The sequence below is a fragment of the Anomaloglossus baeobatrachus genome, chromosome 3 (assembly GCF_048569485.1).
Source record: "Anomaloglossus baeobatrachus isolate aAnoBae1 chromosome 3, aAnoBae1.hap1, whole genome shotgun sequence".
NCBI lineage: Eukaryota > Metazoa > Chordata > Amphibia > Anura > Aromobatidae > Anomaloglossus > Anomaloglossus baeobatrachus.
The window spans coordinates 130338987-130366217 of record NC_134355.1 but is presented as its reverse complement, the minus strand read 5'-3'; the positions used below and the strand labels follow the sequence as shown (position 1 = coordinate 130366217).

Below are 27231 nucleotides of genomic sequence, written 5' to 3'. Positions count from 1 at the left end.
GGGAGCTACTGGTCTCAATGTGTCTCTCTCATACAATTGTAGTCTTGGCATCTAATGTGATTATGTAAATAGCCTGTCCTCTTCTTTCCAGAGTTGTGTATCTAATCTGTAATTGCATTGGCCAGTGAAGGAATAGTCATTGTTCTTTACAGCAGGGGATCCCTTCATCTACTGTGGCTGGCAGACATATTGGAGCCCTGTGATGGACCAAACCATTGATGATAGGATGTGTGACCCCTACCCCCTGAACAAACTGGTTGGCAGCGCTGGGATCAGAGCAGAAGGAATGGAGGACAATGGCTCAACATCAGGAACCAGCACTGCAGAGTACAAGACCTGGACTTTGGGGAGCCTGCAATCAAAGGCCCGTGAAGTAGGAGTTCGTTTCAAAGGACTCTCCAAGGAGCAACTGATTGAGGCGCTAGAAGGAGTCTGCTCGCAAAATGACGTGGAGGAAGGATCCTCACAGCAAACGGAAGAAAGACGGCAGCCGGAGGTGAATACCCAAAAAAGTCAATGGGTTGTGTGGTACAAGGAGGAGATGGCACTGCTTGGAGATGAGGCCACCATAGAAGATAAGAGGGAGGCCATGCGTGGAGCTAAAGAGAAGGAGCGCAGGATGGAGGAGATGGCACTGCTGGATAAGGAGCTCGCTGTGGAAGCCGCGAGAGGTTCCAGACAGACTGTAACCCCAGCACCCATCATGAGGGAACTTCCCAGGGTGTCCCGCAAAGACTTTAAGCCGTTTAATGAGGCTGCAGGCGACATTGAGGGCTTCTTCCAGGACTTTGAGCATCAGTGTCGATTAATGGAAGTCCCGGACAGGGAGCGTGTCCGGCATCTGGTTGGGCTCCTAGAGGGGGGAGCTGCTGAAGCCTATAGAGCTATGGACCCTCGGTGGAACTGTGAGTATGCGGATATTAAACAGACTATTCTAGAACATTATGCTGTGACCCCAGACACTTACAGGACTCAGTTCCGTGCTTTAGCCTGTGATGGGGAAGTGTGTTTTAAGATATATGCTCATAGACTCAAACAAATATGTAATCGCTGGCTGGAGGCAGAGGAGGCCTTATCTTGTGAGACCTTCCTGCAGGTCATCCTAAAAGAACAATTCTTTGCCCAGTGCCCCGCTGAGATCCGGGAATGGGTGCATGAGAGAAAACCAGCGACAGTGGAGGAAGCTGCTGCTCTCGCTGATGAGGCTCTCACCATCAAGCCTCAGTGGAGGGTTCTGTTGGAGGATGGAGAGACGCCTAACAGCTCCACAACACCGGATGCCCCCAGTTATTCTGTCCCCATTGTTCCCCGTTCCTCTAAGCCACCACATGTTGATACCCGTGTTAATGTGCCTCCAGTTGCTTCTACTGCACTTTCTGGAATACGCCAGGGAGAGGAAGTAACAGAGCGCAGGTGTTATGTTTGTAGGCATCCCGGGCATTTGCAGGCCTCATGCCCAGCCAGGCCATGGAGGAATCATCCTCAAACCCCTACAGCACCTTCAGGTGGGAGCCGGCCTCCAAGTTCCCCTACCCCTTACCCAAGAGGATGCCTTGGATGGAGGGAGACCCAGCTCAGATGCTATCAATGTGGACAGCCAGGGCATCGGCAAGTCTCCTGCCCAGCTGTTCAAATGAGGACTGATCCTGCACCCAATCGGATTGTTAATTATTTACAGCCCAGTGCCATGGAGGAAGATGTGGCACCGTTATGTGAGGACTGGCCTAGTGACTCAGCCCCCCATGTTGCACCACCAGGAGTTTACGGGGTGCGACCCGCAGTTATGACGACTTCTGCTCATCGAGGTAAGCACTTGCAGGAGGTTGTGCTGGATGGACAGAGACTTGTTGGATTTTGTGACTCGGGTGCTTTCCTCACACTGGCTGATCCCCGAGTGGTTCGGCCTGAGGCAATCCATAGAGGACCTGGGATTGTTATTGAACTGGCTGGTGGACAATGGAGGACTATTCCCACAGCCACTGTGGATCTGAACTTTGGTTTTGGGGTCAGGCGATGTGTGGTTGGGGTGATGGGTGGTCTGCCTGCAGCTGTTCTCCTGGGCAATGATGTGGGAGAGCTACGATGCCAATTCGTGGCTGCATGAAGCCACATGTAAGTAACGCTCTGCCTGTCTGTACTTAACCAGTGACCTGTAGAGGTCCCTAGTACGTACACAAGTTGGGAGGGGGAGGTATTGTGAAGATGTAATTTACCCTCTCACTGTATATGCTGTGATACTATGTCATGATATGTATATTTCCCTGGTTGTATTAGTTGTAATTCATGTATTTTCTTGGGGGAGCTACTGGTCTCAATGTGTCTCTCTCATACAATTGTAGTCTTGGCATCTAATGTGATTATGTAAATAGCCTGTCCTCTTCTTTCCAGAGTTGTGTATCTAATCTGTAATTGCATTGGCCAGTGAAGGAATAGTCATTGTTCTTTACAGCAGGGGATCCCTTCATCTACTGTGGCTGGCAGACATATTGGAGCCCTGTGATGGACCAAACCATTGATGATAGGATGTGTGACTCCCTACCCCCTGAACAAACATGGTGGGCTGGTCAAGCAGCACAGACAATGCATTTCCCTTTTTGTAACTTCAGAGTGAGCTGAAACTTAAAGAGAGCAGGAGCCCCAGCCTGGGTGGCTGTGGACACGGACGGAGCTAGGCCTGTGTGGCGGCCCGTGGGATTGTGTGGAACTCTTTGGACTACTGTAAGGACGATTGCTTTGTTATCCGGTCCGAGGATTGTCGGGAAGGGCCCCCGAATCTGTTTTACGTGAATTTATCGTGTGCTGTTCCAGTGTTCTTGTTAATAAACCTGTTGGATCGTCCCTCGGCCTCGTCCATCCTTTGCTCTGTTGTACACCCCCGTCACAAACTTCCCTTTCAAAAGGCTGCTTATCAACGTCCCCAAACAACCAGCTAGGTCGCTCTGCAGGTCCGGATCGCTGTTGAGTTGTTGGCCAGGTTTGCCTGTTTGAACGCTCACCAGAGACTTAGCAGAGACTTAGGGAGGTCGCTATTGCGTCACCAAACCGGTGACGTTACAGCGATGTCCTTTGCAATGTTGCAGTGTGTAAACCCAGCTTTAGCCTCTCACCTAGCTAAATCAGATCTCATACTTTGCACTGAAGAGGGGGCAATACCCCAAAACACCGTGTCTCTAAATTGAGATTCTGGTTTGGCTTATATCCCAAGTCATATAGAAAGGCTTGTTTAAAGGGTCAATATTGACTCTAAGGGGTACTTTGCATGCAGCGACATCGCTAGTGATCTCGTTAGCGATGTGAAATGCTAGATCGCAAGTGCGATCTTTCGAGATCACACATAGGTCATTTTACGCATGTGCGATCTCGAAAGATCGCACTTGCGATCTAGCATTTCACATCGCTAACGAGATCGCTAGCGATGTCGCAGCGTGCAAAGTACCCCTTAGGATTGCTTCTTCTAATAGATGGCACTAGAGTTCAAGTCCTCTTCCTGTCCGAAGAGGCAATTTGCATGCTCAACATTGTAATTGGAGACCTAATTGAAGTGGTTTTGAAAAGTGGACTGTAGTGATGTGCTTTCTGGCTCTTTTTGGTGATCCGGTTCCCATGGCTCTGCTTACCAAAAACAGCTGGCTCTTTCGGATCGTTCATGGATCCCTATTAAATGTGAGCTCTTAAACAGAGTAAAGGGGGCTTTACACGCTACGATATCGTTAATGTTTTATCGTCTGGGTCACGTTGTTAGTGACGCACATCCGGCGTCATTAACGGTATCGCAGCGTGTGACACTTACCAGCGACCTTACGCGACCTTAAAAATGGTGAAAATCATTCACTATGGAGAGGTCGTCCCAAAACCAAAAATCGGTAAGGGTTGTTTATCGATGTGGTTCGTCGCTCCTGCGGCAGCACACATCGCTATGTGTGACACCGCAGGAGCGAGGAACGTCTCCTTACATGCCGCCGGCCGCAATGCGGAAGGAAGAAGGTGGGCGGGATGTTACGTCCCGCTCATCTCTGCCCCTCAGCTTTGATTGGCCGGCCATTTAGTGACGTCGCGGTGATGCCGAACGTCCCTCCCCCTTGAGGGAGGGATTGTTCGGCAGTCACAGCGACGACGACGACCAGGTAAGTGCGTGTGACGCTGCCTTAGCGATAATGTTTGCTGTGGCAGCGATCACTAACAGAGTTAAATAGATGGGTAGAGTGCTCAAAAAGGGACTAACATGTAATCTCAACCCTATTTTAAAATGTGCAATTTTTATTAATATTCATTAAAATGTACCCACAAACAGACACACAAACATAAATGAGAATGGATCACGATATCCTTGTAAATAACCAAGGAATTTTATATACACACTCACTTTAGGAAAGGGAAGGGAAACTAATATAGCCCTATAAGGGTAGTGTATCCCTACCTAACAACGGAGGGTATGACACCATAAGTTACCGGGCGCCCCCGTTCCACGTCGGCTCTCCCTCTCCCTGACCCTGATAAAGGGATGGGATGGAAAGCCCTATAGTGGTGCTTGCACAGTACAATATATATGAGTTCCCAAATGGTAATACTCTTCCCTGTATTGTTTTCCTTAGATCAAGAAGGTATCAATTTACTGATCTACAACCAGGAATTCCAATTCATGATACTAGCACTGTACAAGACGTATAGACTTCTATTCCTAATAAATTATCTTTATGCAAGGTATGATCCATAAGAGTTATTTACAACCACATATGTTACAGGGTGGTATACCCCACAAGTATATTACAGTCACCTAGAGTCATATCACAAGGGGCTCAGATAATCTCCCCATTATACCCCAGGAACTGAAAGAAAAATGGGATACAGACACCCCTGCAAATTACTGCAAAATAGACAAGGTTGCTCCAATCATATTCTATATAATATAGTATAACAGGGAGAAAAGATGAATTACTTCCCTGAGAAGCAGGAATCCCGGCCTGCCAGGCCTCAACGCGTTTCTCCTCTCCCTTTAGAGGGTCATCAGGAGGCTAAGGGGAGATGGCAGCGGGTCCTGTTCAATAACAATCCATGGCTGTAAGCAGCGTTCACGTGCATGAATGAGGTATTTAAAGCATGGCTGCGGGGGAAGCAGCGCTAGTATCATGAATAGGAATTCCTGGTTGTAGATCAGTAAATTGATACCTTCTTGATCTAAGGAAAACAATACAGGGAAGAGTATTACCATTTGGGAACTCGTATATATTGTACTGTGCAAGCACCACTATAGGGCTTTCCATCCCATCCCTATATCAGGGAGAGGGAGAGCCGACGTGGAACGGGGGCGCCCGGTAACTTATGATGTCATACCCTCCGTTGTTAGGTAGGGATACACTACCCTTATAGGGCTATATTAGTTTCCCTTCCCTTTCCTAAAGTGAGTGTGTATATAAAACTCCTTGGTTATTTACAAGGATATCGTGATCCATTCTCATTTATGTTTGTGTGTCTGTTTGTGGGTACATTTTAATGAATATTAATAAAAATTGCACATTTTAAAATAGGGTTGAGATTACATGTTAGTCCCCCCCCGATCACACGATATCGCATGTGCGACGGGGGCGGGTACTTACACGCTCGATATCACTAGCAATGGCTAGCGATATCGTAGCGTGTAAAGCCCGCTTTACTCTTATATCAAAGCGAATTTTCCCCTAGGAAATAATTGAAACACAGACAATTCGTTCCACAACCCAAAAATTGTTACTGTATTTATAAAAATTTATTACAGTAATACAAAAATAATTATTACAGTAATATATATAAAATGATTACAGTACACTAATACAAAATACTGTACATTACAGGAAAAAATATATAAAGTAAATTTAAACTACACTTCAGCTTAAAATAGAGCGGGTCAGAGCACGGTGAAAGGACAGAACCGCAAGTGTGCTCGGTGAGTATTTTGCTCTTGCAAAGCATTGCTCTTAAAAGAAGTTACAAATTTGTAAAAAGCTTTGCTTGTCTTGCAAAACGCTCTCAAACCAAGTTACTCTTAAACCAAGGTTCCACTCTGTCTGTCTGTCTGTCTGTCTGTCTGTCTGTCTATACTACAGTTCAAACATTTTGTCTTTTCCATGAAAAATCATACTTTTATTCATCAAATGAGTAGCAAAATGAATAGAAAATATAGACCAGAAATTGAATAGGTTAGAAATCATGATTTTTACTTGAAATAATCATTTTCTCCTTCAGACTTTGCTTTCATCACAGAATGCTCCTTTGCAGCAATCCAGTTTTGCAGACCTTTGGCATTCTAGCTGGCTGTTGAGATAATCTGGAGCTAGTTCACCCCATGCTTCCAGATTTTTTATTAAAGTGAAAAAGCCATCCAACCACGTCAAGGTGTTCCTACATATGGATGGTCCCTATCACTAATGTCATACCTCTCCATATGCCAAACAGGACTCATCTGAAGTGAAGGGAAGTGAAAGAAAAACAGGCAAAGCTCCCAATTAAAACCATGTCTGGGGGCGGGGGGGGGTGGCCTGGACCTCATGTAGGGAGGACCTCATGTAGGCAGCAAGGGAGAGCTCCTGCCTGGATCTGCTCAAAATCCTGAATACCGGCCCTGTTAACCCAGGCATCTGGAGAGGGGAGGATACTAGCACCATGCCGATCCGTATCAGCAAGAAAGATAAGGATAAAGATGCACAGGAATATGTCCCTGCAGTGGCCAAGATGGCGTTGGCAAAAACCAGGCCGTCCTTTAGTGGAGCAGTAGGGGCTGCGAGCAGGCTTGAGAGATGTGCCAGAGTGGCTCCTGTTCCTGATCTGTCCTCGGGTGAAAAGTCTGTGAGAGACACGGAACATAACTTGGAGCTAGAGGCCGTGAGTAATTTGAGCCCTGTTTGTTCAGCAGCTCAGCAAATACAGACATCGGGGCCTGTGATTGAAGGTGGGGGAGGGGGAGATATGGAGCAGCCTGGGTCTGTTCCCGCTGAAGCTGAACCCACACTGGGGGAAATCCTAGCAGCAGTTAATGCTTGCAACACCACACTGGCCACTTTAAGTAACCAAATGGGAACTGTCACTCTGGATATAGCCTGTATCAAAAATGAGCTGCAGGGGGTGACTGCCAGAGTGGGGGAGCTAGAAGAACGTGTGAGTGCAGAAGAGGATAAATTGCCACCAATGACACGGGAGCTGGGAAAAGCCATGCAAAATATCACAACACTGCTGAACAAGGTGGACGATTTGGAGAACCGCTCTTGTAGAAGTAATCTGCGCCTGGTGGGGGTCCCGGAGAGGGCAGAAGGGAATGACTCCCTGGGCTTTTTTGAAAAATGGCTAATGGACACCTTTGGCAAAGATGTTTTATCCCCATTCTTTTCTATTAAGAGAGTGCACAGGGTCCCTACACGTGCCCCCCCGCCAGGAGCACCCCCACGTCCTATCTTGCTTAAACTCCTGCATTTTAAAGACAGGGATGCTATTCTGCGCAGATCCAGAGATATTAAGGAACTTGCTATTAATGGGAGGAAGATCTCTATTTTCCCTGATTTTTCCATGGAGGTACAACGTAAAAGGGCACAATTTAGTGAGATTAAAAAACGCCTGCGCGGCTTACAAGTGCCATACTCCATGATGTATCCTGCTAGACTGCGAATTGCGGTGAATGGAGAAACTCACTTTTTTGATACGGCGGGAGCGGCGCTGTCTTGGCTGGATATTAATGAGAGGTCCATGAGGAGGAAGAATACTTGAAGATCACCCTTTCTACCGCCAGGTGCTGCTGTTTCTTTTTGTCTGAGACGCTATGCTGGTATAATTACTACTGATTAGTGATGAGCGAGTATGCTTGTTACTACTCGGTACTCGCACGAGTATCACTGTACTCGGGCTACTCTGCGGGGACCGAGTAATCTCGCGATACTCGTGCTGTACTCGTGGTCTTCATCCCTGCATGTTGGCGCTCTTTTGAGAGCCAGCCCTCATGCAGGGATTGGCTGTCAGACCACTGCAATGCCACAGCCCTGTTAGTTGTGGAATTGCAGTGATTGGCCGGCCCGCACAGCGTGACCGAGCCTTTATACTGGCGGGCGCGCTGTGCTCTGCTCACAGCCATCCAGACAGTCAGTGCAGGGAGAGGGTTGCTGCTTCAGGGAAAGGTTTGCGGCCCTTTATAGTTAGTTCCGGAGCCGGGCTGCAAACAGTGTGACCAGAAGTCCTTCTCAGGACATACAATAAGTTGTATACAGGCAGGCACGGAATAGCCAGGTCGGAGTACAGTAGCAGAGTCCTTCTCAGGACTATTGTTGCTATATACAGGCAGGGTATAGCCAGGTCGGAATACAGGCTAGTGACCAGAAGAGTCCTTGTCAGGACTATTGTAGCAGTATACAGGCAGGCAGGCAGGGTATATAGCCATTCCTAGTGGTGACCGTATACCAGCCTTCATCATATCTGGGGCTGGTGTACACAGTCTAAAACAGTCCAGATAGTGTCAGACTTCTCAGTAATTGTCGCTCCTAAAAACCTGTTAGGTTCTTAGTGCGTCCGTGCTTGCATTTAAAAACCGCACGTGTGTGCCTGTCGGTGGCAGCGTACAGGTGCACTTGTGTGCGTTTTTCACAAACTATTATATAACGCACAAGTGTAGTGTATAATACACGTCAGTCAGCAGTGACTGATAGTGTCAGACTTCTCAGTAATTGTCGCTCCTAAAAACCTGTTAGGTTGTTAGTGCGTCCGTGCTTGCATTTAAAAACCGCACGTGTGTGCCTGTCGGTGGCAGCGTACAGGTGCACGATTTGCACAAACTTGGATATAACGCACAAGTCTAGTGAATACACGTCAGCACAGCATTGCAAAATGCGCAAGGGCGTTGGCAAGGAACAAGGAAGTGGACGTGATGGTGGTGCAGGCAGAGGCCGAGGTCGTGGGCAAGCTCTAATTTCGCCACAACATAGGGCCACATCTAGTCGCTCGCACGTCCTGTCCCAAATTCTTGGGGACCGCAGCAGTACACCGCTCTTGAACCAAGACCAGTGTCAACAGGTTGTTAGTTGGATAGCGGATAATGCTTCCAGTCAGATTGGCACCACCACAAACACTCTGTCTTCCACAAGGTCAAGTGTCAGTAGCCGTGATACTGCACCGCACATTTCAGAACCTGATCCTCCTTCCTACCACAAGGCTGAGTACACGTCCTCTGACATTACTGATCCCACACTTGGACACTCGGAAGAGCTGTTCACATTTCCATTCGCACATTCTGGCCTCTCGCCAGCTCATGTTGAAGTGGGTCATGAGGAGATCGTATGTACAGATGCCCAAATATTTAAGCAGCCACGTTCTCACGAAGTTGGCAACGTGTCTCAACAAGGGGTGGACGATGATGAGACACAATTGTCAGGAAGTCAGGAGGAGGAGCAGGGTGCGGAAGAGGAAGACGACGTGGTGGATGATCCAGTAACTGACCCAACCTGGCAGGAGGATATGCAGAGCGAGGACAGCAGTGCACAGGGGGAGGGAGGCGTAGCATCCCAACAGGCAGTAAGAAGCAGGGTGGTGGCTCCAGGCAGAAGTCAGGCAACCGTTCCCCGGAACAACAACACGACACAAGGTGCCTGTACAAATGTTAGGTCTTCCCGAGTCTGGCAGTTTTTTAAGTTGGCTCCAGATGATTCTAAAAAGGCCATTTGCAACACCTGCCGTGCCAGCATCAGCAGGGGTACCAAAACTAGCAGCCTGACCACCACCAGCATGATCAGGCACATGTCAGCCAAGCACCCGACTTTGTGGGAAGTACAACAGAGTCGAGGAGCAGTGCTTGCTGATGTCACTGCTACGTCTTCGCTGGTTGTGCATGCGAGCCAATCCCCTGTCCATGCTGCCTGCGAACAAGCCTCCTCCGGTCCTGCACCTGCAGTTGCCTACGCAGAAATAACACCATCATCAAGCACGTCCTTGTCCCAGCGCAGCGTTCAGTTATCCATTCAGCAAACCTTTGAACGCAGGCGCAAATACACTGCCAACGCCCCACATGCCACAGTTCTAAATGCTAACATTTCGCGACTGCTTGTGCTGGAAATGTTGCCTTTTAGGCTGGTGGAGACAGAAGCATTCCGCGACCTGATGGCGGCAGCTGTCCCACGTTACTCGGTCCCCAGCCGCCACTATTTCTCCCGGTGTGCCTTCCCCGCGTTGCATAACCACGTGTCACAAAACATCACACGTGCCCTGAACAACGCTGTTTCACCCAAAGTCCACCTAACCACAGACACGTGGACAAGTGCTTGTGGGCAAGGCCGCTACATCTCGTTGACGGCACACTGGGTTAATATTGTGGAAGCTGGGACCCAGTCTGAGCGAGGGACGGAACACGTCCTTCCCACACCAAGGTTTGCAGGCCCTACCTCAGTCAGGGTTTCACCCACACTCTCTACAGCTCCGGAATGTCATGCTCTTCAGCCTCCTCCTCCTCCTGCGCATCCTCATCCACTTTACCCTCCACACCAGTCCCAAGCTGGAAGCACTGCAGCACTGCCTCGGCGAAGCGGCAACAGGCTGTGCTGAAGCTAATCTGCATAGGTGACAAACCCCACAATGCAGAAGAGGTGTGGACAGCTCTGAAACAGCAGGCAGATCACTGGCTCACACCTCTGAACCTAAAGCCAGGAAAGGTCGTGTGTGACAATGGCCGGAACCTGGTGGCGGCTTTGAGGCGAGGCCAGCTGACACATGTTCCATGCGTGGCCCATGTGCTCAACCTCGTGGTTCAGCGGTTTCTAAAGTCATACCCAGAGCTGTCTGATCTGCTGGTAAAAGTTCGCCGCCTGTCTGCACATTTTCGAAAGTCACCTACTGCTTCAGCCGGCCTTGCCGGCTTTCAGCGCCGTTTGCATCTTCCGGCTCACAGACTGGTGTGTGATGTCCCCACGCGTTGGAATTCAACTCTGCACATGTTGGTCAGGATATGTGAGCAGAAGAGGGCAGTTGTTGAGTACCTGCATCACCTAAGCCGTCGGGAAATGGGTCAAACTCCACACATAACACCTGAGGAGTGGAGATGGATGTCCGACCTATGTACCATCCTCCAAAACTTTGAGGACTCCACCAAGATGGTGAGTGGTGATGACGCCATTATTAGCGTCACCATACCGCTACTCTGCCTTCTAAAACGGTCTCTGCTCAAAAACAAACATGATGCATTGCAGGCGGAGCGCGATGAGTTTCAGCAAGAAACAGTAGTGGGTGTGGGTGATAACACACAGCCCAGCCTCGTCTCATCACAACGTGCAGTGGAGGACTATGACGAGGAGGAGGATGAAGACATGGAGCAACTCTCCGGCCAAATTGAGGATATGACATGCACACCAGTCATATCCTCGGTTCAGCGTGGCTGGCCAGAGGACAGGGTAGAGGAGGAGGAGGAGGAGGACAGCATGTTCAGTCAACGTGTTGGTCAGGCTACTGAAGTCCTGGCTGTTAAGAGTCTGGCGCACATGGCTGACTTTATGGTAAGCTGCCTGTCTCGTGACCCTCGCGTTAAGAACATCTTGGCCGACAATCATTACTGGTTGGTAACACTGTTAGACCCACGCTACAAGGAGAACTTTATGTCTCTTATTCCCAAGGCGGAGAGGTCAACCAAAATGCAGCAGTTCCGGAAGGCCATAGTCACGGAAGTAGGCAAAGCATTCCCCTCACAAAACGCTAGCGGCATAGGTCAGGAATCAGTGGACAACCAAGGCGTACAGCCGAGAGAGGCACAAGTCCAATCCGCCAGAGGTAGGGGAACAATCTTTAAGATGTGGGACAGTTTTCTCAGCCCCTCACGTACCACAGCCCCTGAGGTGCGGGGTAGTGCCACAAGAAATCCTAAGTTTGCCCAGATGCTCAAGGAGTACCTTGCAGATCGAACAACTGTACTCCGACATTCCTCTGTGCCTTACAATTATTGGGTATCCAAGGTGGACACGTGGCATGAATTGGCTCTCTATGCCTTGGAAGTCCTGGCCTGCCCTGCCGCTAGCGTTTTGTCAGAGCGTGTTTTTAGTTCCGCAGGTGGAATCATTACAGATAAACGCACCCGCCTGTCAACTGAAAATCCTGACAGGCTGACTCTGATCAAGATGAACAAGGGTTGGATTGGGCCAGACTTTACCACACCACCAGCAAATGAGAGCGGAATTTAAAGTTTGTAACGGGAATTTGCCATGTACCTCCACTCACCCATGGGTACACACTTCTGGACTTTGGATAATCGCTGGACTGCTCCTCCTTCTCCTCATGCGCCACCATGATGACCGTTACAATAGTTAGGCCTTTGTTTCAGGTATACCCCCAGTGGTAAATTTTTTCGCCCATTCTTTGCAGAATGGACATTACAACGACAGGAGACCTGCTCCTTTGCAATGGGAACAATGTTTTGGGGCCCTCATGCACGTCTCTATCCAGGGACAACGTGGAGCCTCCCAATTTTTTGCTGCCTTGCCTAAGGGCTATAATATAATACACCCACTTCCTGACTATGGACACTTAATGTTTTGAGGCCCTCATGCAAGTCTCTATCCAGGGACAACGTGGAGCCTCCCAATTTTTGGCTGCCCTGCCTAAGGGCTATACTACAATAGACCCACTTCCTTACAATGGGCACTTCAGGTTTACAGGCCCTCATGCACGTCTGTATGCAGGGGCATTGGTGAACCTCACAATTTTGGACTGCCCTGGCAAAGGAAAATACTACAAAGACTCACTTCCTCAAAATGGGCACATTAGACTCAGAGGCCTTTATGTACGTCTCTTCTCAGGGACATCGGAGTGCCACACAATGTTTTACGTAAAATCTTTCATGTATTAATCTCAAAAAGTAACATACATTAGCTCTATCTCACTATTGGGTATGTGCCCGTAACATTTCCGCCATGAAAATTCATTTTGGTGTCATTTTTGAAGGTTTTCTGGTGAGTCCGTAAAAATGGCGTAAAACGCGGACAAAATTGTTCACAGCTGTGACTTTTCAGTGATAAATGCTTCAAGGGGTCTTCCCCATGCTGTTGCCATGTCATTTGAGCACTCTTCTGAGACTTTTGTTCCATTTTTAGGGTTTCTACATGCTGCCGGGGGTCATTTCACAAAAATACTCGGGTCTCCCATAGGATAACATTGGGCTCGGTGCTCGGGCCGAGTACACGAGTATCTTGGGATGCTCGGCCCGAGCCTCGAGCACCCGAGCTTTTTAGTACTCGCTCATCACTACTACTGATCATTTCATTTTGGATCCAGGGCGGGAGATGACCGGTTCATTGTGGACACTCGTTACGGGAACAAGCTGTGGACCCTTCTCCCTGCATGGACTCTGGGCAAATTTTCTAGCCCTGATTCTCTCTATCTGAGAGAAATGTGCAAGTTACACTTGTTTTTAAGGGCGGGGGTGCTGTACACTGGTGTGCAGGGCTCTATTTCCCTCTTTGTTTTTTTCGTTTTACTGTTGTATTTTGCAATTAATATGTGGGGTGCGACGTACCTCAGTCGTGTCGCTCAAGCTAATGCTAACAGGAATTGCTGGAGATTACCTCTCTCCCCCAGGAAGGGAGTATGTTCTGATTTATTATTTTTTAACCTGCTCTTATGGCGACATAACTTAATATTGTAGCGTGGAATGTTAGGGGGCTCAGGGATGCGAATAAGAGGTGTGCTATATTTACTCATTTGCAAAAGTTTCTCCCGGCTATTCTATGTTTATCTGAGACCCACATGGTAAGAGATAATGTTCATTGGCTGAGGAAGGGATGGATCACACATGAATATCGTTCCACATACTCAACCCATGCATGGGGTGTCAGTGTGTTGGTGCACAAATCCATCCCGTTCTCATGTACAAAATCAGTGGTTGGCCCTGGGGACAGATTTGTTTGTTTACTTTGCACGCTGTATGGTATACAATTTATTCTGGTTGCGGTATACATCCCTCCACCGTACTCAGTTGAACCAGTAAAAAGAATATTGTCTGTTTTAGACTCCTTTCCCCCTGTGCCGACTCTTTTGATAGATTTTAACACATATTTACATCCTTATCTAGATAAGCTACATTCGGGGAACATATCAGAGGATGCAGCCTCAACTTCATTTGCTAGATTGCTGACAGAGCTGGGTTTGGTAGACCTTTGGCGCGTCCAAAACCCCACATCCAAACCGTTATCCTGCTACTCTAGCTCCCACCATACTATGTCACGGATAGACCTGGCTATTGGGAACACAATTATGACCTCATATGTAGAAATGGTGGTCTATATACCTAGAAGCGTATCTGATCACTCACCACCAGATGTTACACTTTCATGGGGAAACCCCCTCACCCTGTCTAGGCCTATCTGGAAACTTAATCCCTTTTGGATCTAGCTTATAGGGGGATGTTTGCATGATACTATTTTAGAATATGTCCAACTTAATGAGTGCTCTGCACCATCACATATAGTCTGGGACGTTATGAAAGCCGTGGTGAGGGGCATCTATATCAGAGAAATATGCATACGTAAAAACCAAAACAGACGCTACACCCAGAGTCTAATTCAGGAAGTATCTGTTGCGGAGGCTGCGGTGATGCTCAACCCGACAGAGGAAACGAAAAACACTCCAGAGAAGGCACAAACGTCACTCAAAGAAAATCTCATGTCGGCAGCGGCAAATAAACGTTACTTCCTCAAACAAAAACATTTCATAGAGGGGGAGGGAGTAGGGCACCTACTAGCCACGGTCATTAGGGCACAGGAAGGATCTTCATATATAAATAGGCTGAAGACGGAGTCGGGTGATCTTGTAACGGAAAGTGAGGATATAGTGAGGGAGATAAAGAGGTATTATATGCGGCTATACACATCAGACTGTGACCTTACGGAGACTGAGATTGAGCAATATTTGGATGCACTCTCTCTCCCCACTCTGGCTGACAAAGAAAGGGATTTGTTGGATCGAGACATCCTGTTGGAAGAATTAGAGGAAGCGCTTGGCCAGACGCAAAATGAAAAAGCTCTGGGAATGGATAGCCTGCCTGGTGAGTTTTATAAAACTTATGCACCCTTACTGCTACCTAAACTACTTAAGGTATTTGAAGAATCTGAAAGGCAGAGTGTCCTCCCGCCCTCTATGAGGGAAGTCTTAATAGTCTTAATATTAAAACCCGGAAAAGATCCAGAGTTCCCGGACTCGTACCGCCCAATCTCTCTACTACCAACAGATGTTAAATTACTGGCCAAGGTGCTCGCCAATAGGATGTCCCGAGTCATCTCATCTATTATACAGAATGATCAAACAGGATTTATTCCATGTAGAGCCACATCTATGAATCTTAGAAAATTATGCTTAGGGATTCAACATAGTTCTGAGAAGCCAGGGGAAAGGGCAATTTTGTCCTTAGACGCTGCTAAGGCGTTCGATAGCTTAGAATGGGGGTATTTGTGGGCGGTACTTCGGAAAATGGGTTTTGGACACAGATTTATAAATTGGGTGAAGCTGCTATATGACTCACCGGTGGCGAAGGTTAGGACTAATGGCAGGGTCTCTGAGTCTTTTCCTCTTGGAAGAGGTACTAGACAGGGGTGCATGCTCTTGCCCTTGCTATTTGCTACCGCAGTGGAGCCATTGGCAGTTGCAATACGGAAGTCCAGGGAGATAACGGGATTTAGGTGTGGAGCAGAAAATATCATTATATGTGGATGACCTACTTTTATATTTAGACAGGGTACATTCCTCGATTTTGCCGGCAATGGATATCATTCAAGAATTTGGGCAGAGGTCTGGCCTTCGGATTAATTGGTCCAAATTGGCTTTAATGCCGATAGACCCCCTCCCGGTGGATTTCTCGGACTTGCAGATACCGGTTCCTGTGGTCCGAGAGTTTAAGTATCTGGGAGTAACTGTTAGCCCAATTCCGAAGGATTTCCAGGCCCTAAATTTGGAACCCCTGTTGCAGCGGTTTAGAGCAAAGGTACACACCTGGTGTCGTTTGCCGCTATCAATTATCGGTAGATCCAACTTAATCAAAATGGTAATGATGCCACAATTACTATATATTATATATAATTCACCAGTGTGGATACGTAGGGAATTTTTTGCAAAAATGAATACATTATTCCGGGAACTTATCTGGAAGAAAAAACAGGCTAGGATTCGACTGGAAGTGCTACAGCGGGGAAGGAGGAGGGAGGACTGTTGGTACCAAACCCATATATATATACTATATAGCCTCCCAGATGCAACATCTTAGGGGTTGGGGCAAAGAAGGCTTGCGATGTCGTAGTGTGCAAAGTACCCCAAAGACAGATAAATGGGGCACGATATCCCACCTTGGCTATGATATTTAGGGTATGGGACAGAGGTAAGTTTATTTTGAAGATAAATGGGCCTACAGAGTTCTGGCCACTGTGGCGGAATCCGGATTTGCCAGAAATTAAAAAAAATTAGTGGGGTTCAGAGGGTGGGAAGATAAAGTGATCCATTTAGTGTCACAAGTACTACAAGATAATATTCTTAAGAGTTTTGAGCAATTGAGAACGGAATTTCACCTCCCGCATCTCTTCATTTATCAATACTTAGAGCTGAGACACGCACTGGAAAGACAGGGGAGGACAAATCCTGTGACAGTGACACATAATCAAACATTACATATGCTATTTACATCCGAGTCCTCTAAAGGTCTTATTTCTGAACTATATAAAAGATTACTACCTGCCCATCTGGAGACATACCCACTGACTGTTAAAAGTAAATGGGAACGGGACGTTGGTCCCCTGACGGAAGACCAGTGGTCCGACATTCTAGAACAGGTCCCTAAACTGGCGGTGCCAAAGGCTTTCTCAAATATATCTCATCCACAGGGTATATAAAACTCCCAGCCTATTATTCAGGATGGGACTTAGACCAAATGCACAATGTGTTAGGTGTGGACAGGATGATGCCCATTTGATGCATGTTATGTGGGAGTGTGGACACATTGGTGATTTCTGGAAACAAACCCTGGGACTCATAGACCAAATATATCATATCACAATACAGCCGTCACCTTGTTTGTTTGTGGAGTCTGTGGGAGGGAGGAGTAGATCCGGACTCTCCAACAGCCCTGGGAATAGCCCGTATCCTGTATCAAGCAAGGAAGATACTGGCATACCATTGGTTAGATCCTCTACCACCACCGTTATCAGAGCTTAAAAATATATTAAATAACGTCATTAGATTGGAAAGGGGAGTTTATTTAAAAAGAAAAACACTGAGAAAGTTTTACAAAATCTGGCAGCCATGGATGGAGTCGGCGGGTCTCCCCTCTGGGGCACTAGTGCAGGATGCAATGTTGGACCAGTTACTGTTGTGCTTGCAGTGAATGGAACGTTTGGGGCGTAAAAGTTAAAACTAGTGTTTTATGTGGCGAAGTGGACTTTGAGCGGCGCTGTGGGAGGGGCCGGAAGGGTGTGATTGATGACTAAACTGGAAGAGAGAGGCAAGCGGGTATGGAAATATGATGTGGAGCGTCACGGCTGATGGAGGAGACTTTTCTATTAGACTGAGGTATTATTGCATAATTTAACTTTTGTTTATCTGTGGAACCATGTTGTTTGTAGGCTCAATTTATATAACTGTGATCTAAGAATTATTTTTTTTTTTTTTATACAGAGGAAGAACCTGATTTATAGACAGCATATGTTTTTTCAATGTACGCTTTTACTAGTTATATAAGATGCAATATATTTTCTCTGTATTGATTCCTAACTGTTTAATAAAAAACATCTGAATTTAAAAAAAAAAAACGTGTCTGGGAAGGATGTGCTTAGCGCACACACCCCAATTATCTTTAGTATTAAATTAATGTAAGGGTGCACAAACATACTGTGTGACTGACCTACAGACATTAATACTGCTACTTAGCATAACTGTTGTCACCTATCAATACAAAACTGCTAGAGATTACTTGTTTTTATGTATTTCACTGTTATTGAGATGCAATCCTGACCGTTTCTAAGATTTAGGGGCACTTTGCACACAATGACCTCGCAAGCCGATGCTTGAGATGCCGAGCGCGATAGTCCCCGCCCCCGTCGCAGCAGAGATATCTTGTGATAGCATCCATAGCAAACATTATCGCTACGGCAGCTTCACATGGACTCACCTGTCTTGCAACATCGATCTGGCCGGCGACCCGCCTCCTTATTAAGGGGGCGGGTCGTGCGGCATCATAGCGACGTCACATGGCAGGCGGCCAATAGAAGCAGAGGGGCGGAGATGAGCGGGACGTAAACATCCCGCCCACCTCCGTCTGTCCGCATAGCCGGCGTGAGCTGCAGGACGCAGGTAGGAGATGTTCCTCGCTCCTGCGGCTTCATACACAGCGATGTGTGCTGCCGCAGGAACGAGCAACAACGTCGTATCTGTCGCAGTCGTGTAATTATGGAATTCCCAGACACTACACCGATGATACGATTACGACTATTTTGCGCTCGTTAATTGTATCATCTAGGATTTACACACTACGATGTCGAGTGCGACTCCGGAAGTGCGTCACTTTCGACATGACCTCTCAGACATCGCACCTGTGATGTCGTAGTGTGCAAAGTGCCCCTAAGATTTACCGATGAGCCTCAACTAGTTTCCAGGGTAAAGGTTCATATTTCTTAATACTTTTATTTTGTATTTTATTTGGCAATGTGCTGCAAGAAGCAAATAAATATCATTCAGACATGAGAATGCATGGTGGTTTTAAATTTGCTATTTTAAGGCCATAAGCTGTGAGATATGTTGGCTTTGGATAAATCTTACTGACTGCAAAGGTTTTTTGTACAGAATAGTCAGCTAAACACATTTGATACAAACATTGAGTTAGGAAATATTTTAAATGAATAATTAAGCAAAAACCTTAGCATAATATATTTTCTATTTTGATATTGCAATAACAAACTGCAAAAAATTGAAATCAATAGAAAGATAACCAGGTTAGCTTGTAATACACCAAAGCTCAGAAAATCACCACCACATTTGGCAAGATTAAGACTAAGTTCCCACTCCCAGTAATCCTCTTTTAGAACATATACAACAGCAATGTGTTGGCGCAAAAGATGGGCAAACACAACCTTTTTTGTCCATTTTGACCAAAATTAACTTTTGCAGGATCCATTTTTTTAACATTGGAGTCTATGGAAAACGGAACTGTTGACCAACTAGCAGGTTTTTGCCCTATAAACGAGAGGCAGTGCCATAATGGTGCTAGGATGCTGATTTAAAATGATACCTTTTAGATAAGAAATTTGAGACTTGATTGCGAAATAATCCTTGTTCAAACCTTCACAAAGTACATCATTATTGCAGTGACCTAAGCATCTGGGTGATACTTTGTGGGTCGGGTCTTCTGTGATGATTCCTCCTCCTGCCTTGCCTTTTTCTTTGTTTAAATTTCTCGCCACTGCTGCCATTACCGATGTTAGCGGCGCATGTGAATTGCCATTGTGACCTTGTCTTCAATAAAATGGCCCTGGAATCAGCGCATACGCGTACTGTGATCACCAGCGCCATTTTATTGAAGACACTGTGGAGACGAAAATGAGCGGTGACGGCTCATGTGCAGAATGAATGGTTTGGGGTTTTGTTCATCAATGCATGCAAAGCCGTCGCTCATAGTTATCTCCAACATGACTAGGCTGAGAATACCAACCCCAAGTTGTTGGCTTTATCATGGCTGGTTATCAAAATTGGGGGGAGGACTGCATGCCATTTTTTACAATAATTTCTTTAAATATATATACAGTCATATGAAAAAGTTTGGGCACCCCTATTAATGTTAACGTTTTTTCTTTATAACAATTTGGGTTGTTGCAACAGCTATTTCAGTTTCATATATCTAATAACTGATGGGCTGAGTAATATTTCTGATTTAGTCAAATTTAGTTTAAATGCGGATTGCACATTTTCTGTTAGTACAATAAACGTCATTTCAATCCAGAAATATTACTGAGTCCATAAGTTATTAGATATATGAAACTGAAATCGCTGTTGCAAAAACCCAAATTGTTATAAAGAAAAAACGTTAACATTAATAGGGGTGCCCAAACCTTTTCATATGACTGTGTGTATATATATATATATATATATATATAATATATATAATATATAATATATATATAGTCAGGGCCAGAAATATTTGGACAGTGACACAAGTTTTGTTATTTTAGCTATTACAAAAACATGTTCAGAAATACAATTATATATATAATATGGGCTGAAAGTGCACACTCCCAGCTGCAATATGAGAGTTTTCACATCAAAATCGGAGAAAGGTTTTAGGAATCATAGCTCTGTAATGCATAGCCTCCTCTTTTTCAAGGGACCAAAAGTAATTGGACAAGGGACTCTAAGGGCTGCAATTAACTCTGAAGGCGTCTCCCTCGTTAACCTGTAATCAATGAAGTAGTTAAAAGGTCTGGGGTTGATTACAGGTGTGTGGTTTTGCATTTGGAAGCTGTTGCTGTGACCAGACAACATGCGGTCTAAGGAACTCTCAATTGAGGTGAAGCAGAACATCCTGAGGCTGAAAAAAAAAGAAAAAATCCATCAGAGAGATAGTAGACATGCTTGGAGTAGTAAAATCAACAGTCGGGTACATTCTGAGAAAAAAGGAATTGACTGGTGAGCTTGGGAACTCAAAAAGGCCCGGGCGTCCACGGATGACAACAGTGGTGGATGATCGCCGCATACTTTCTTTGGTGAAGAAGAACCCGTTCACAACATCAACTGAAGTCCAGAACACTCTCAGTGAAGTAGGTGTATCTGTCTCTAAGTCAACAGTAAAGAGAAGACTCCATTCAAGTAAATACAAAGGTTTCACATCTAGATGCAAACCATTCATCAATTCCAAAAATAGACAGGCCAGAGTTAAATTTGTTGAAAAACACCTCATGAAGCCAGCTCAGTTCTGGAAAAGTATTCTATGGACAGATGAGACAAAGATCAACCTGTACCAGAATGATGGGAAGAAAAAAGTTTGGAGAAGAAAGGGAACGGCACATGATCCAAGGCACACCACATCCTCTGTAAAACATGGTGGAGGCAACGTGATGGCATGGGCATGCATGGCTTTCAATGGCACTGGGTCACTTTTGTTTATTGATGACATAACAGCAGACAAGAGTAGCCGGATGAATTCTGAAGTGTACCGGGATATACTTTCAGCCCAGATTCAGCCAAATGCCGCAAAGTTGATCGGACGGCGCTTCATAGTACAGATGGACAATGACCCCAAGCATACAGCCAAAGCTACCCAGGAGTTCATGAGTGCAAAAAAGTGGAACATTCTGCAATGGCCAAGTCAATCACCAGATCTTAACCCAATTGAGCATGCATTTCACTTGCTCAAATCCAGACTTAAGACGGAAAGATCCACAAACAAGCAAGACCTGAAGGCTGCAGCTGTAAAGGCCTGGCAAAGCATTAAGGAGGAGGAAACCCAGCGTTTGGTGATGTCCATGGGTTCCAGACTTAAGGAAGTGATTGCCTCCAAAGGATTCGCAACAAAATATTGAAAATAAAAATATTTTGTTTGGGTTTGGTTTATTTGTCCAATTACTTTTGAACTCCTAAAATGTGGAGTGTTTGTAAAGAAATGTGTACAATTCCTACAATTTCTATCAGATAGATATTTTTGTTCAAACCTTCAAATTAAACGTTACAATCTGCACTTGAATTCTGTTGTAGAGGTTTCATTTCAAATCCAATGTGGTGGCATGCAGAGCCCAACTCGCGAAAATTGTGTCACTGTCCAAATATTTCTGGACCTAACTGTATATATGTATATATATATATGTATATATGTATGTATATATATATATACATATATATATATATATATATATATATATATATATGTATATATATATGTATGTATGTGTGTATATATATATATATATATATATATATATATATACATACATACATACATACATACATACATACATACATACATACATACATATATATATATAATTTTTATTTTTTTTTAAAAAGCCGCAGGTGGTTCTTCAGCCTGTAGCCATACTCTTTGTCTGTGCTAGGTATCATAATACGGGGCACACTACTCCAATTTTTTTACTCGTTTTATTTATTTTTACACCAATCTAGATGCATACACAGTGCCTCTGATTGGTTGCAGCCACATACTCTGTCACACAGGCTGGGGGCGCTGTCTGACTGTAACCAATTAGAGAAACCAGGACTGCCGGTGGGCGGGGAAAGCAGTGCATATGCCTGAAGATAATGAGCGGCACTGGAAGTAGAGTGAGCAGCCCCGGAAGCAGAGTTATAGCACTATGGCGACCGGTAAGTATAAAGCGCTTGCTTTATTCTTCTTTCTTTTTTCTTTGATTGTTTTTGTTTTTTTTAATTACCCGGCTGGCCGGACCCAGATCGTTACCCAGAGTTCCCTGAGAACTCCGGGCCTGTGGTCAGTGCTCAGGTTCTTTTAAACCTGCACAGATCCGGACTTTTACAGTCTGGGTCCATCCATTATTAGTTCTAACGGATGATTACTGAACATGTTAACAGAGCCTTACAAGGATGTAGTTTATATCCTGCTCAAGCAGAGGTAAAATCTTCAATGTTGGAGAATCATTTAGAAAGAATCAGTGTTAGTTACATTTATTGGTGTCCATTACTGGTTCTTTTTAAATAATTCTCAAACATTGAAGATTTTACCTGTGTTTGAGCTGGATACTTTTTTCTGGATTGTTAAATAAAATTGAAATACATACTACATCCAATGTGTAGGAAATCAAGAGTTTTTTCCTCCTCAAAAAATCATGCCTGGCTGTTAGACAACTCACTGCAGAAGTAATTGCTTTGTATTTAATATGAGACATGCAGTGTTAAACTTCACCCTTTGACTAAAGGGGGTTTTACACGCAACGACATCGCTAACGAGATGTCGTTGGGGTCACGGAATTTGTGACGCACATCAGGCCTCGTTAGCGACGTCGTTCCGTGTGAAATGTACAAACGACCGCTAACTATCAAAAATACTCACCTGATCGTTGACACGTCGTTCAAATCCCAAATATCGTTGATGGTGCTGGACGCAAGTTGTTCGTCGTTCCTGAGGCAGCACACATCACTACATGTGACACCCCAGGAACGACGAACAACACCGTACCTGCGTCCTCCGGCAACGAGGTGGGCGTGGCTTTCCTGCTGCTGCTCTCCGCCCCTCTGCTTCAATTGGACGGCTGTCGTGTGACGTTGGTGTGACGCTGCACGAACCGCCCCCTTAGAAAAGAGGCAGTTTACCAGCCACAGCGACATGGTTAGGCAGGTAAGTACGTGTGACAGGTGCCTGCGATATTGTGCGCCACGGGCAGCAATTTGCTCGTGACGCACAAACGACGGGGGCGGGTGCTTTCACGAGCGACATCACTAGCGATGTCGCTGCGTGTAAAGCAGCCTTAAGCCCCATCCGTGGAGCATTCTGTCAGATAAAAGTTGAGTAGCTCTTAAAAAAAAGTAAACAGCTGTGATCTTTACAAGATTTCTAAGATATATACAGTCATATGTAGAATGTAAGCCCGTAAGGGTAGGGTCCTGTCCTTCCTGTACCAGTCAATGTAATTTATATCTGTATTTTGCATGTAGAATAAGGTTTAGGGCACACTTGAATTGAGTGCTAAAAGAGGGTTCAAACCCGTTATTAGATACAAAAGAATTTGGCACACCAAAATTGAATATAAAGACTATTATACAGGGAATCCAAAAAAATATAAAATGTGGCGTATCAACCCTTATATTTGGGGCTTCATCAGACACAACAGATTCATGTGTAGGGATATGTCTTTAAGATGATGATAATGTCAAAATCACAGTGGGATCAATGGATAAATCAGATAGCTGTTTTGTATACACTGTGTGCAGAATTATTAGGCAAATGTGTATTTTGATCACATGATACTTTTTATACATGTTGTCCTACTCCAAGCTGTATAGACCAATTAAGTAAATCAGGTGATGTGCATCTCTGTAATGAGGAGGGGTGCGGTGTAATGATATCAACACCCTATATAAGTTGTGCTTAATTATTAGGCAATTTCCTTTCCTTTGGCAAAATGGGTCAGAAGAGAGATTTAACGGGCTCTGAAATGTCCAAAATTGTGAGATGCCTTGCAGATGGAAGCAGCAGTCTTGAAATTGCCAAACTTTTGAAGCGTGATCACCGTGATCACCGAACAATCAAGTGTTTCATGGCAAATAGCCAACAGGGTCACAAGAAGTATGTTGGGCAAAAAAAGATGCAAAATAACTGCCTATGAATTGAGAAAAATCAAGCGTGAAGCTGCCAAGATAGCATTTGCCACCAGTCTGGCCATATTTCAGAGCTGCAACGTTACTGAAGTATCAAAAAGTGCAAGGTGTGCCATACGCAGGGACATGGCCAAGATAAGGAAGGCTGAAAACGACCACCTTTAAACAAGAAACATAAGATAAAACGCCAAGACTGGGCCAAGAAATATCTTAAGACTGATTTTTAAAAGGTTTTACGGACTGATGAAATGAAAGTGACTCTTGATGGGCCAGATGGATGGGCCAGAGGGTGGATCATTAAAGGGCAGAGAGCTCCACTTTGCCAGCAATTGGAGGTGGGGTACTGGAATGGGCTGGTATCATCAAAGATGAACTTGTGGGACCTTTTCGGGTTGAGGATGGAGTGAAGCTCAACTCCCAGACCTACTGCCAGTTTCTGGAAGACAACTTCTTCAAGCAGTGGTACAGGAAGAAGTCGGTATCATTCAAGAAAAACATGATTTTCATGCAGGACAATGCTCCATCACATGCATCCAATTACTCCACAGCGTGGCTGGCCAGTACAGGTCTAAAAGATTAAAAAATAATGACATGGTCCCGTTGTTCACCTGATTTGAACCCCATAGAGAACCTGTGGTCCCTCATAAAATGTAAGATCTACAGGGAGGGAAAACAGTACACCTCTCGGAACAGTGTCTGGGAGGCTGTGGTGGCTGCTGTACGCAATGTTGATCGTAAACAGATCAAGAAACTGACAGAATCTATGGATGGTAGGCTGTCGAGTGTAATCATAAGGAAATGTAGCTATATTGGTTACTATTTTTTGGGGGGTTTTGTTTTATTTCTAAATTTTGTGCAGTTATATTGGTATACCTGGTGAAAATAAACAAGTGAGATGGGAATATATTTGGTTTTTATTAAGTTGTTTAATAATTCTGCACAGTAATAGTTACCTGCACAAACAGATATCCTCCTAAGATTTCCAAATCTTAAAAAAAACCACTTCAACTTCCAAAAATATTAAGGTTTAATATTTGAGTCTTTTGGGTTGATTGAGAACATAGTTGTTGATCAATAATAAAACCAAATCCTCTAAAATACAACTTGACTAATAATTCTGCACACAGTGTAGATGTAAAGGCGCAGTATAGCAGTGTCTTACACACAAGGTGCGTCCTCCGCCTGCGTGTAAAGCCCGCTTTACACGCTGCAATGTATCTCACAATGTGTCGGCGGGGTCACGTCGTAAGTGACGCACATCCGGCATCGTAAGGTACATTGCAGTGTGTAACAGCTACGTGCGATTGCGATTGAACGGTAAAACGTTCATTGCACGCACGTCGTTCATTCCTCATGAATTGAACGTCAGATTGTTCATCATACCCGGGGTAGCACACATTGCAATGTGTGACACCCCGGGAACGATGAACAGATCTTACCTGCGTCCTGCGGCTCCCAGCCGGTAATGCGGAAGGAAGGAGGTGGGCGGGATGTTTACGTCCCGCTCAGCTCCGCCCCTCCGCTTCTATTGACCGTCTGCCACGTGATGTCGATGGGAAGCCAATTGTCCCTCCCACTCCAGGAAGTGGACGTTCGCCGCCCACAGCAAGGTCGTATGGACGGGTAAGTACGTGTGACAGGGGTTAATCTTTGTGCGACACATTCAACAAAATTGAACGGTGCCGCACATACAATGGGGGCGGTTACGATCGCATACGATATCATATGCAGAATCGTAACATGTAAAGCAGGCTTTAGTCACACTGCTATACCTCGCCATCACATCTATACAGAACAGCAATCTTATTTATCTAGAAATCTCAGTGATTTTCATATGAACACCATTTTAAAGGCATATCCCTACATAAGAATCTGTTGTGTCTGATGAAGACCTAAATATAGAGGGCGAAACGGTACATTAGTTTGGATTGCCTGTACGATAGTCCTTCTATTCAATGTTGGTGTGCCAAGTTCTCTTGTATTTTGTATGTAACTCCTCCTCATGTACAGCACCATTAAATCAATGGTCCACCAAAAAGAAATAATAATAATGTAGAATATCTTTCTGACTAACATTTCAGTTAAAATGGGGAAAAAACACAAGTGTTTTATAATTTATTGTTTCTAAAAAAAAATTGTTTTCATCAAGAAAAACCTTATCAGAAAAAATTATCTGTGTTTAACCAAACATTTTCTTGTGTGTCCGCAGGTTTCTCAGTTGTCCTGGATTGAGAGAAAAGTTGCTGCTACTCTGTTTGGAAATCCTCCCACTGCGACAGTCCAAGAGGCCTTGCAGAATTTTCTTAAGGTAAATAATTACACTTTCCTTATAAATGGGATGATCACATCAATTTACTTGTGAGATGTTATTGTAAATGAATGACCGCATAGTACTAGAACTCGCTATTTGGTGTCCGTGACATGACAACATTAATAGGATAATGCGAGAACTGTGAAAAGTATGGCACAAACATTTCCCTAAAGGTTACCACTACAAGAAGGGATATGTAAAGCTCTCGATAGCTTAACAAGACACAAGTCTAAAGAGTGTTTCCATTCAATGTAGAATAATATGATATCCTGTTTAAAGAGTGTAGAATAAATGATGAATTTCTGCTGTATACAGAATTCCATATATATACAGCCACATAACCAGGTTTGGAGCTTCTGAATTAGGCTATGGTCTGTAAAATGAAAGGATAACAGAGCAAGAACCTCAAAATTTCTTTGACTGTGTGGTAACCTTTGTCTGCATTTTAATCTTCTTTAAAGAGAATCTTTCACTTGTCATACATATGTTTTGTTTATTATTTTTGTTGCTTTTTTTTCTCCTGACCTAACTACTCCTGTTCTCCTGAATCTGGCGGGGTTTTTTTGTTTTTGTTCTTGCAACTTTATGTTCCTGAGCTATGACCCTCTCTTCTTTGTATATAAATCTAG

The 27231-nt window shown here is 45.0% G+C and overlaps 1 protein-coding gene across 1 annotated transcript in view; it reads left to right on the top strand.

The window, feature by feature from the left end:
• The window catches only part of RMDN2 (regulator of microtubule dynamics 2), a 159138-nt gene that overhangs the window by 105653 nt on the left and 26254 nt on the right, over positions 1–27231 (top strand). The window contains exon 9 of the mRNA XM_075338130.1: positions 26501–26599. Coding sequence (XP_075194245.1) covers positions 26501–26599 — 99 coding nt within the window. The remainder of the gene's footprint in view (positions 1–26500; positions 26600–27231) is intronic.